We start from the raw sequence: 12,624 nt of genomic DNA on the forward strand, positions 1-12,624 counted from the left end.
TCAACCAGTCCTCTGGGACAACACACTCAAATATAATCATATTTATCAGGTCCGTAACTAACCTCACTCCTGTATCTCCGGAGGCTTTCAACATTTCAGCAGTCAACCCAGACATACCTGCTGCCTTCCCCACCTGCAGCCTGCCTATTGCCCCACTCACAGTAGCAGCGTCAATCGAAGGCCATGGGCCAAACACTGGATCTGCAGGCTCCAAACCTTCCCTGTCCCAGTCATATTCCTCATTCAACAACCGGCTGTATTGCTGTCTCCATATGTCTTTAATATCTTCACTATTCACTACAACCCTTCCTTCATCGTTCTTCACACGCTGCTCACCTATGATACGAAGGGTGATCAGAAAGTAATGACAGTTCGTGCTATAACATGAAAACCTTGAATGATGGGAGGTAGGGGAGCAAGGAGAGTGCAGAGTTGCCTGTCCTTACGAGTTTGAACTTGTCGCCGTATGCCTGACTTTTCTTGTTTTATTGTTGTGAGTGAATGCTTCACTCTTGTTTTTGCTCTCTGGCCAGAAACATGGATTACTCGAAAGAAGGCTGCAGGTTCTACATTTTTACGAGGTGGAAACTGGGAAAGAAAGCAACAGAGATTCGAGGGGAATTATTACAAGTTTATCCAGACACTACTCCTTCCCTGGAAACTGTTTCCTGCTGGATTCGTGCTTTCACAGCAGGAAAAACTGAATTGAAAGATGAACAACGCTCTGGACGCCCCCGGACATCCGTGACCGAAGCAACAACTGTCCGTGCACGGTCCATCATTGACGAGGATCCAACTGTAACTCTTAGGTTCTTAGCCTTGGAGCTTGATATCAGTTATGGGAGTGCATATGACATCGTGCATGAACAATTACACCTGAGGAAGAAGTGTTGTCGATGGATACCCCATTTGTTGACTGATGAGCAAAAGGCTGAAAATGGTGAGGATTTGTCGTGTCTGGCTTGCTGAATTTGAACTAAATGGTCCAAAACGGTTCTCAGATGTTGCACTGGAGATGAGTGTTGGATTTCATTCTTCACAACCCGTGACAAGCAGTCAAACATGGTGTGGTTGGGCGATGAAGACCCTCGACCTCAGATTTTGAAGGAAGGATTTCGCGGCCGGAAGCGCCTTTTCACCATCTTTTTCAATTCTCAGGGACCAATATGCGTGGATGTGATGCCTGAAAAGTCCACTATCACAGCCCAATACTACACAGACCGGGTCCTTCCACAAGTCTTGGAACACAAGGCCAACACCGCACCAACCCGCCGTCGGTCTCGCCTTTTGCTGCACCACGACAATGCTGCACCCCACAAAGCTCGCCTCACTATGCTGTACCTGGAACAACAAGGTATAACTCTGCTCCCCCACCCACCCTACTCCCCTGACCTGGCTCCCTGTGACTTGTGGTTGTTTCCAAAAATTAAATCTGCCATCGCTGGGAAGCAATTTCATCACATCCAAGACTTGGCACGGACCGTCAATTCAGAACTCCGAAGTATACCGTCTTCAGAGTACCACGCTTGCTTCATGAAGTGGAGAAAGAGAATGGAACGCTGCATAGAGGTTGGAGGGAAGTACTTTGAAAGAATGTGAGTCATAGTTTGATAGTTCTTCATGCTAATAAAAGTTTATGGACTCACTGTCATTTCTTTCTAATCACCCCTCCCTATTCTCCCTCTTCATCTGATTTGCCACCGTAAAGATCATATTCTTCCATTCCAGACGATTTAGCTTGTCAAGTAAAAGTCTCTGTGACTCAGACTTCGCCCTGTAAACCTCTTTTCTACCAAGACTTTTTGTCTTGGTGGGCCTCTTGCCCATCCACATTCTTAATCAGTAACTCTCAAGAGGTTGGTCTTTAAGGCTCTGTACTGCTCATTAACACTTCTGTCAGTGTCTCCCTGTTCAGCCACTGCTGTCCTCATCTTGTTATAGAAGGTATCCCTTACTGCTTGGTTTTTCAGCATCCATATTTTCCTCCCAGGTGCATAGGTCTTCATTTTCATCACCCACTCCTTAGCCACCATGTCACATATCAATAATTTGTGTTGCTCCACACATTCCTTGCTCCCTATAACTTTAACATCCCTCATTAACCTCCTATCAGCCCTCCTGATCAGGAAATAGCCTATTTGGCTGCTATTTCTCTGACTCATACGTAATCAACCTACTCCCTCTTTTCCTAAAATATGTGTTGCACACAGTCATGTTCATTGCCTCCCCAACCTTGAGTATCCTTTTCCCATCCTCATTTCTTGTACCGTATGCACATCCCCATGTACTCCTTCACCTATATAACCATTTAAATCCCCCCCTAATACTACAGTCTCATTATCCTCCATACCACTTACTACATTTAATAAGTCATCCCAAAATCTATCCTTCTCTACCTCATCCAAGCCCGCCGGTGGAACACAAGCCAATACAATTGCAGACACCATCCCTGTGAACAAAATTTTCACTATTATTATCCTATCACTTACTCTCATAACATTTATGATGTATTCCAACCATTCCTCCCTAACCAACACCCCCACACCCCCATAACCATCTATCCCACCCTGCCAAAACAACTTACAGCAACAATCCCTCCCAGCAGTGTTTCTGGCTGATCCACCCCCATACCAGACTTCTTGCACACATATCACAACCACCCACCTCCTACTCATTACCTCAACCATTTCCCCTGCTCTACCCCTCAAACTTCCTCAAACTGGTTTTGTTTTATATATATTTATGCCAAACTTACTTTATATGTGCAGATGTTATAGGCCTGTAAAGTGGAACCAGGTTTCCAAGGGCTTGAATGGTGTATGAACGAGTGTCTGGCCCATTTCTTTGGATATGCTGCCTACTGTATACAGTAGTTCTCCTGTGTTTGTACTTCCACTTCCTTTGTTTTCTATATCCTATTTCACCCTGTGCATAATTAAGGAAAAGGGTTAGGATAATGAGTTGTATATTTAATTTATTATTTATTTATGTGCAGTATAGTATATACTGGTGCTTTTTTTTTACAGTATGAGTGGAGGAGGGGAGGAAGACCAGGTGGGGACAGTAGAGGCCACAGCCCCAACATTGGCTACCACGTCCCCCGCACTGACTAGCACCTCACCAGCGTTGGCCAACATTTCTGCTGAGGCAGTCAGCACAGTCTCAGATACAGCCACCACCACCACCAATACAACGACCTCCACCACGACACCCATCTTGCAGTCACCAAACCAGCTCATACCCACAACCCAAGCAAACACCTCCAACACTTCAGATACCTCATCACAACCACACACAACTACGCCATCATTCACATCACCTTTATCTGCCACCCAAGTTACATCAGCACCTGGCATAAAGGAAGAGGCAGATGAGGAAGTGCATGCTGGTGAGGAGGAGAGCTGTGAGCCAGAGCATGTAAACCTGACAATTGACCAGCTGGCAGCGCTGTCAAAGGAAGAGCTGCTAGAGAAATGGCAGCAGCAAGAAAAGTATGTGGAGAATTTGCATACCAGGATGGACGCTTTGGAAAGAGAAGGTAAGGAGGCATTTTGGGTATTTTCCACATGTTGCTTGAGTATGGTTACAGAACCATGCAGGGAAAGGAAATACAGTACCATACCTATTATTGTCACTAAACTGTAGTGTGTGTGTGTGTGTGTGTGTGTGTGTGCGCGTGTGTGTGTGTGCGCGTGTGTGTGTGTGCGCGTGTGTGTGTGCGCATGTGTGTGCGTGTGTGTGTATTTACCGTATATATTTACAGGCGGCCCTCCACATTTGGGGGGGTTAGGGGACACGACCCTCACGAATGTTTGGTGTGCCCTCCCATAAATGCCTCTACAGCTGCAAATCACCCCTGTGAGCAAGTGTGCACATACTGTATCTAATAAAAGATAACTGGGACCTGAAAGCAGCATAAAATATCACAAATAGTAACAGACTAACTGTATAAAAAGATTAATAACAAATAAGTTTTGATTGGGTATGGCATTATTAAGTTAGGGTAAATATGTACCTAGTGACTTCCACAGACTCCCACGACTGAGTGCATCTCGCGCATATATACATATTTACCCCAACTTCTTACAACCATACCCATTAAATTCAGAGTTAACTCACCACTGTCTCTGAAGTTTTGGCGGATGACAGTGGCAGGACACAGACTGAAGGAGAGAGAGGGGAGCGCAGTGGTTTGGTGTGGGCCTGGTTTGGCTCGAAATGATCTGTGAGCATCTGCATTGCCACACTTTGCAGTCGCGAACGGACTCTTGGCTCCACAGAGGGGCAATCCACAAATCAGCGAGACCCATGAAAGTTGAATCCACGAAAGTGGAGGGCTGCCTGTATACTATGTATATATACAGAGGGCTTGCTTACTGCGCGAGAGCAGAGTGCGCGAATCGCATTGTGTGCGAGTGACCAAAAATCATAACCAAAAATCTTGAATGTGCGAGTTTACCTCACAGAATGTGAGGTAGAGGCAAGGAGCGGCTCAAAGACATCATTTTCCATTAGTACGCGACCCCCTCTCCCACACACACACAATGCATCCATTGTCACGTGTCGTGATGTTGATGCGCAGAAATTTCTGGGCATTCTACTGCGCAGCTTGGGGTACGAGGTGGCGGGCGCGCCATTACAGACACGGCTCGTGCACAGTGCGGATCTGCTCTTTGCAGCTAATCTGTCGTGTACAATGTGTTGCTGTTTTTTGCTCCATCCTGGGCTGTACTGTACCTTTGCTGCACTACGCCACCTGCCCCAAGGGTTAAGAAACTCCTCATGCACGCAACCAAGTTGGAGATTATCAAGCTCAAGGAGGAGGGAAAAGAAAATATAGCTTATCGGTAAAGCCCAGGGACTGGCTGAATCAACAGTGAGGACAGTGTGGAGGAACTGCGATGCCATCAGGGCACTTGTGATGATGTATGGTGCATTCTGACCTAGACGGCCGTTCCCGGGTGGGAAATCGTGCAATGATACTAATGGAACGGCATCGTGCCACCTTCGTAATAAGGAAGGTGTACCACTGAATGGCAGATTTATTCAGAACCAAGCCCAGCTCTTTTACAAGGCAGCATCTCCCAAGTTAAGTGTGGACAAACCTTTCAAGGCATCGGTAGGATGGCTGCACCGTTTTTTGAAACGCAAGGAACTCTGTCACATCAAACTGTCTGGTGAACGTGCCTCTGCTGACAAGTTGGCCACAAGATCCTGCAATATTTAAAGCACTTCTTGAAGAAGGACTACACCAAGGACCAAATCTACAATGTCGACAAAACATCATTATACCACAAAGCCATGCCCAAATCGACTTACATAAAAAACAGAAACAAGCCTCTGGTCACAAGCTCCAAAAGTGTAAGATGATGGTAATGTTCGCTGTACACCTGTCTGGGAGCCACAAGATGAGGCCAGTGGTTGTACACACAGCTTCACGCACAAGGTGCTACAAAAACCTCACGAACATGGACGCACGTGGCATGTACTGGTACAAGTCTGCAAATGGTTGGATGACCGGGAACATTATGGCAGACTAGTTAACGAAGCCCTGCGTCCCCTATGCCAGGGCCAAGTGTCGGGAACTGGGCATTCCATTTAAGATGCTCCTTATGCTGGACAGTGCACCAAGTCACTCACCATACCTAGACGATCTGCACAAGGATTGTCGTGTTGTGTTTTTGCTGCCCCTGACGATGTTACTAATGCAGCCACTGGATCAAGAACTGATCGCCACTGTGAAGCACTTCTACCACTAGCAAGTGTATGACTACCTATGCAGAAAGACTGACACACAAGAGGAGCTTCATGCTCTAAAAGATCACGATGACGACCTCGATGAGGCTCCTGCTCCTTTACCATCTCTGCCAGCGGCTGTATCCCGACCCGCCTCAGGTGACATGACTGTTGAGGCATTTTGGCGTCGTTTCAGAGTGAAGGACGCAGTTGACTTTCTCCTACAAGCATGGCACCAGAATACACCTGCAACGGTGACCCATGCATGGTGAATACACGTGCCTCACTTATGCGCGACCCACAAGATGGCCATTCAGCCACTGGCTGAGGTTGAGGCAGCAACACTGACAGCAGCACAAGCTGTACCAGGTTTCAAGGACGTTACGTTGGCGGACATACCGGAAGTGCACACTACTGCTGAGGAACAGCCTCCCAAGGAAGTCTTGCAACGGATAGACGAGGCTGACGCAGAACCCGATGCCAGGCAGAGTCAAGTTGAGCAGCCTAGTGTGATGGAGGGGAGGACAGAGCTGTGTATGTCAAGAATAAGCAGGATCCTTGCTGCCATGGATAAGCTGAAGGAAGAGGTGAAGGAACAGGAACTCAGCAACCTAAGAATGGAGGAGGTTCTTGTTGGTATCGACAAACTCTTCCGTTTCTACACAGACAGGCACAGGCAAGAAATAAATAGGAGAAGACAGCTGCTCATAACAAGTTACACACAGTGGGCTCAGGTTAGTGAAAGTGAAGAACCAGCTACATCATCTGATCCTGTTCATGTTGAGGATGAAGAGGATGCAGTGTCAGATGTGTCAGCATTGGACTTCGAGGGGTTTATGACTAAAGTGAGTGAGTTAGAGGCTCCTGGAGAAGGTGCTCAGGAGGAGTCTGTGGAGGGAAGTGTTGGTGCGGCGGGGGGTGCGGTACTGTAAGTGTTGCCGTGCCTCGGAACCCCTGTTACTGTACATCCTTCAACTTTGCGATTCACCAATTTTGCGAGGTAGTTTCAAAAGTCATGTATTTTTTAACATTTATGAACTTTGCGAGCGATCACACTTTGCGAGGTCGAGTGGTGGGAGTGTCGTCTTCCCGCACTACTTTGCCATGCGGAGTAGTGACGTCATGGTTCACTGGGTGTACTGCGCCTCCTAGTTCAGTGGTCTGCCACCCTGCCACATTTGTTTGCACCTGTTCCCAACCAAGGTCATTGACCTTCACAATTTCGTGGTGCTCCTCGCAATATTCCAGCATTCTAACCTTGCACGAGTGTTATCATGGCGCCAACGGGTAAGAAGAACAAGAAAATAAGTTTGGAGACCAAATTGAAAATGATTGAAAGGAAAAAATCAGGGAAAGGTAACTCTGCTATTGGTCGGGAGTTTGGTGTTTTTATGTTTCTTACCTATGATGTTTTCTTGTTAATATTGCTGTACAGTACTTCAGTTCATGTTTGTTTCATTTATCAGCGTAAAATTAAGAGGCAAAGTCGAGAGAAAGAGTGGGAAAAAGTGCTTACCTTGGGGTGATGTCAACCAATTTGCCTATAATTCATATATTTAATTGTTTCAATTTTGCTAATTTTGATTTTGCGAGGGTTTTTGTCAACCATATTCTCGCAAAATTGGAGGAAGGACTGTATTTAAGTCCATCAGGCCTGTTGTCTACTGTTGTTAAGGTGACTGCTCATATTTTTGTTATTGTACAGTAGTGCACCCACTTTCGCTACAGCAGGTTTCGCGGAATCCACTTTCGCGGCATGCACCAAATATTCCCTAACTTCCACTTTCGCTTGAAAAAAAAAGATTTTCGCGCACAAATTTTGGGTTTGGGACAATATTTTGAACTTTGAATTTCCTGCACCGCCCGCCCGCAACCCACCGCCATCATGAATGACGTCATGTCAACACTCTGTCCACCCATTCCCGCCATTGTGTACGAGCGTGCTAGCTCCATTGTGTTGGATTCTCATGGTTCAATGGCCTCTGCTATACCTGGTAGTGTGGGGAAAGGGCCTGGTGGTGTGGGGGGAGAGCCTGGTGGTGTGGGGAGAGGGCCGGGAGGCAGTGGTGGTGATAAAAAGTGGCCGGGACATTCAAAGTCGGGAGGAAAGGCCAAGGCTAAAAGAGAGTATTGTGTTGGAGTGAAGAAACGGCAGTATAATAATGGAATGAAAAGGAAGATAGTTGAGCACATGGACAAGGGCGCAAAAAACTGAAATCTGCCGTATATTTAACATCCCAGAATCGACAGTGCGTAGTATGAGGAAACAGCATAGTGGTAGCGAGGCAGCAAGAGGTGGCGCCAATACGTCTGGCGTGGCTAAATAAGCCCGCCACGCGCCTCGGATACTTACCCCCAACATCCATTAAACACCTCAACCTGGTCTCTGTGGTATGTTTCTCCTCATATAATGTGTACGAACTGTACAGTTTTTATTGTTTGTATCTCACAATGCAATGTACAATAGTGATTTGATGTACTGTATTGCAAGTGAAAATGAAAATCTGATGTTACTTTAGGATAACCGGGAACCAATTAGCCTTTTTGCCATAAAGACAATGCCCCAACTTTCGCAAATTCCACTTTCGCGCATTATTTTTGGACCCAATTAGTCGCGAAAACTGGTGCCCCACTGTAGCTATATCAGTAGTACAATGTCTGAAAAATTTGACCTTTATCATGTCTCTAAGGGCCAAAAATTGTCCAGGTATGAGGGGGTACTGCCCAGATGTTATTTTTCCCATAAGATTATGTATTGTCAGTGCGCGATTTCACAGTGCACGAGGACCAGGACTGCCCAATCTCTCGCGCACTGTGCGAGCCCACTGTATATATATATCTATCTATCTATCTATTGCCAGACGCCTCAATCCCGTTTGGGGTGGCCACAAACAAATCGCCTCCAAGTCACCCTGTCCCCCGCCATTTCACTGCCCTGCTCCCAACTCACACCCCCCTCTCTCATATACCTCTCCACCCCATCCCTCCATCTCATCCTCGGCCTCCCCCTCCCTCTTCCCCCCTCCACCTCACTCACATACACTCTCTTCGTCAGTCTTTCACCCTCCATCCTCTCCACATGGCCAAACCACCTCAGTGTGTTCCTGTATATATATATATATATATGTATATATAATAAATATATATATATATATATATATATATATACAGTACCCTCGCGTCCAGCACGCGTTAGTCCAGCACGATTCGAGTCCAGCACGGTGAGCAATTAATTAGTATTATTTAATACGAATTAATTACTGCAACACGAGTGTGTTAGCATAACACGCACAGAGCTCCGAGAAGTGGGCCAAATCCGCAGAGTTCACTCTAGCACGATCACCCCCGGTCCAACACGGCCATACTGGACATTCCCATGATGATGATAGCCAATGAAAAACTTCTGATCAAGTAGCCTTCCCCGCCCGCTATCGTGACGTGATTGTGATGCCGCCCAATTAAAAACGCTTCTGGTGTCACGTGATGTTTTGTTTACATTTCTCCCGCCACAGAGCCACTCAGTCGCATAATTGCATTGGAAGGTGCTTTTTTCTTGCTGCATTTTCTGCCCTTGTTACTGCAATTTACCCTGCTCACGATGCTTAGGAAGCCTTCTGAGAACCCCAAGAAGCGTCGGCACCTCCCTCAGGCCACCAAGCTAGAATGCATCGAGAGGAAGAAGGAAGGGGAGAGGAAAGTTGACATTGCCAAGGCCTACGACATGAATGAAGCCAACGTGATCATAATAAAAAATTTAAGATCCTGGCAGCCAAAGGCTATCACACGGCACTTCATACCAGGTTTGCCGAGGATACGATGGTAAATCGGAACGGTAACATGGTAAAATTGCCGACGATACCACGGGCATTTGGAATTCATCTGGATGGATTCCTGCCGACGATACGATGGGGAAAACAGTGTGACCAAAACCCAGGTGACTCAACAGAGAATATATCGTACTACAGCATTGAACATTTAGCCTGACACTGAATACATATTAATATTTTAGAATATATATCAATCGTTTTGAAACCCTTCTCATCGGCGTGCGTACCAGTTTATAAACAAAGTTGCTTCTCCTTATTCTCTACCGAGTCAGCGACAGCGATCACTTTCCACAGTCACGAGACGGGGCTCTGGCAACAGTGTGAGAAGCATGCACTTTGCCGAGGATTAATGGACGAAGATAGTGATTCTGAGTGTGATTTCGAAGGATTTATGAGGGAGGTTTGATTTCGAAGGATTTATGAGGGAGGTTGAGGAGGAGCAATAGCCATTACCTGCTAGTGACGCCAGCAGCCATCCTCCGGGGACCCAGTAGGACTAACTACAGCCTTGGATACCACCTTCCATTCCCAGCAAGCCCACCAACACTGTCCTAAAAGGTTAGTTATCATTCATAGCACAGTACCATTTATTATAATTACAATAGTACCAATATATGTACAGTAATCACTCTAATATCCGGACGCCCAATAACTGAACATCCCCACTAACCGAACCTTATTGTCCTGGGATCAAACATTCCCAAAATGGTCCAAAAATCCAAAAAAAAAATAAAAAAAAATGATTTTTTGCCGTCCGTAATTTGAACTTGCCGCGCGCGCCGCGTGAGAGCATTGTTTTGGTTCGTCATTCCTCCGACGTCCGATAGAGCGCCGCTGCATCCTCCCCACTTCCCGCCTGTCTCTCACCGCGACTGGACCTACGCTCTTCGCAATGGCTGCCCACGTGCTCGCTTTTGTGGTGGTGCCGTACTTGCTGCAAGGCCTCCTGCTGCTCTCTGCCCTCCTCTTAGTGTGTGTGATGATGGCCCCGCCTCCTGAGAAAAGGAAGAGAGTGGTGTTGACTCTGGAGAAGAAACGGGAGATATTGGAGAAAGTTGATGCGGGTTGGTCTTCTTCACGCATTCTCCGCGAGTTTAACCTGGCCCGGTCGACTTTGTTCGATATCAAGCGTTCCCGAGACAAACTCATGCAGTACACGGCTGACTTCTCGTCGAGAAGCAAACGCAACGTGGAAAGGAAGGTTATGTTTACCCCCAAGTTTGCAGAAATCGACCGATCCACGTTGATTTGGTACTGACAGCAACGTGCAGCTGGTGTGATGGTACGTGGAACGGAGCTGAAGTCTGCTGCTGAGAAGTTTGCAAGGCTTCACGACGCCCTAGACTTCAAGGCATTTGAGGGTTGGCTCTTCGCGTTCAAGTTGCGACATGGCCTTACTAACCGCACATGGCGAAGCATTGGACGCTAACGAGGATGGAGTTGACGAGTTTCGGCACAAGGTGAAAGGCTTGATCGACAGGGAGGGCCTCACTCTCAGTCATGTCTATAACGCAGACGAAACTGGCCTATTCTATCGCTCGCTGCCAACGAACACTCTAGCCGATGAGACGGAGAAGCGTGTACCTGGCCGCAAGCTTTCTAAGGAACGGATATCTGCTTTGTGTTGTGCCAGTGCTAACGGCATGCACCGGCTTAAGCCCGTCATTGTTGGCCGTGCAAAGCAGCCTCGGTGCCTTCGTGGGGTGATGGATGTCCTTCCTGTCATATGGTACCATTCTTTGAAAGCATGATTCACAGCTGTGATTTTCAAAGACTGGTTTCACCGTCACTTCGTCAAGGAGGTCATCCAGTACCAGACGAAGACACTGGGAATTCCTCGCGACCAGGTAAAGGCTCTCCTTCTCCTCGACAATGCACCTGCCCACCCGTGCGACAAGGACTTGGTTGCTGAGAATGGCCGTATTAGGTGCATGTTTCTGCCACCTAATACGACTGCCCTCATTCAACCCATGGACCAAGGAGTGATCGTGGCAACAAAGCGCCTGTACCGTCAGAAGTTCCTGGACGAGGACAAGCGCAGGGAAGGACGTGACACTCGAGGCAAGCGGACTTTGGAAAACCTTCACCGCTACAACATCAAGTCTGCGCCGTACAACTGGGCTAGTGCATGGAAGGAAGTCCCTGTGAAAACTCTTGAAAATGGTTGGTCTCGTCTGCTTCTCGGAACAGATGTGGAGTACGATTTTCTAGGGTTTGACGTGGATGACTTCCATGCACGGCTACGTACGCACGGCGACGATGTTGATGTGTACGATGTTCGTGAGTGGTTGGACGACGACGAGGGCGATCCTGGGTATCAGACGTTGTCTGATATCGAGATCGCGTCTTCGGTTGCTGGTGTCAGTCCTGAACTTGAAGATTCCGACGACGAAGGCGATGATGATGCGGACTCCGCTCAGCAGGACACTACTCCAGCCATCCCCAAGCTGAGCGCACTCCGGGAACATCTAGAGTTCGTCCTAGACTACCTGGAACACCCGGACTGCGACAGGGAGATGGGGCCCTTGGGACTCGTGGAGGAAGTGCGTGCTTTCCGGCAGCGCATCATCAATCGCCAGAATCGTCTATCCTTGCGTCAGTCAACGATTGACAGTTTTTCAGGCCCGTGACCCCCGCTGTGCCAAGCCCTGGTTCCACTCCGTTGCCTCCCCAAGACAGGCCCTCATGCTTCGAGCCACAGCCCAGCACATCAGCTACAGTGGAGTCACCGCTCGATGTGAGTTTGCAACTATCTTCAGAGTCTTCTGTAGTCAGTACGCCATCACCACGACCCACCGATGCACCCCTTGGTCGCCTGCCAGTGATACTCTCGGACTCTGACAGTGAATAAACAGCAAGAACTTCTCCACTAGACCACACGGGAATTTTGAGTGTTGTGCAGTGAAAAAAACGGTGTGTTGTGTTAAGGTTTTCGAAATGAGAGAAAAGACTCAGTGGAAACAAAATTTAACGTAACTAACCTTCTTTGTTTTGGCTTTAGAAATTGAAAAGATTGGGAAAAGTTTATGTGCAACACGAAAGTTAACTGGAACATTATTTG

General features: G+C 47.5%; 1 protein-coding gene across 1 annotated transcript in view; it reads left to right on the top strand.

Moving 5' to 3' along the window:
• LOC145394067 (pre-mRNA-splicing regulator WTAP-like) overlaps positions 1-12,624 on the top strand; it is a 156,438-nt gene that overhangs the window by 53,440 nt on the left and 90,374 nt on the right. The window contains exon 2 of the mRNA XM_080268035.1: positions 3,027-3,538. Within this exon, the coding sequence (XP_080124161.1) occupies positions 3,028-3,538 (511 nt within the window). The 5' untranslated portion in view covers position 3,027. The remainder of the gene's footprint in view (positions 1-3,026; positions 3,539-12,624) is intronic.

This window comes from Coenobita brevimanus, chromosome 26 (genome assembly GCF_032717465.1).
Source record: "Coenobita brevimanus isolate Jiangsu-jjx chromosome 26, ASM3271746v2, whole genome shotgun sequence".
Taxonomy (NCBI): domain Eukaryota; kingdom Metazoa; phylum Arthropoda; class Malacostraca; order Decapoda; family Coenobitidae; genus Coenobita; species Coenobita brevimanus.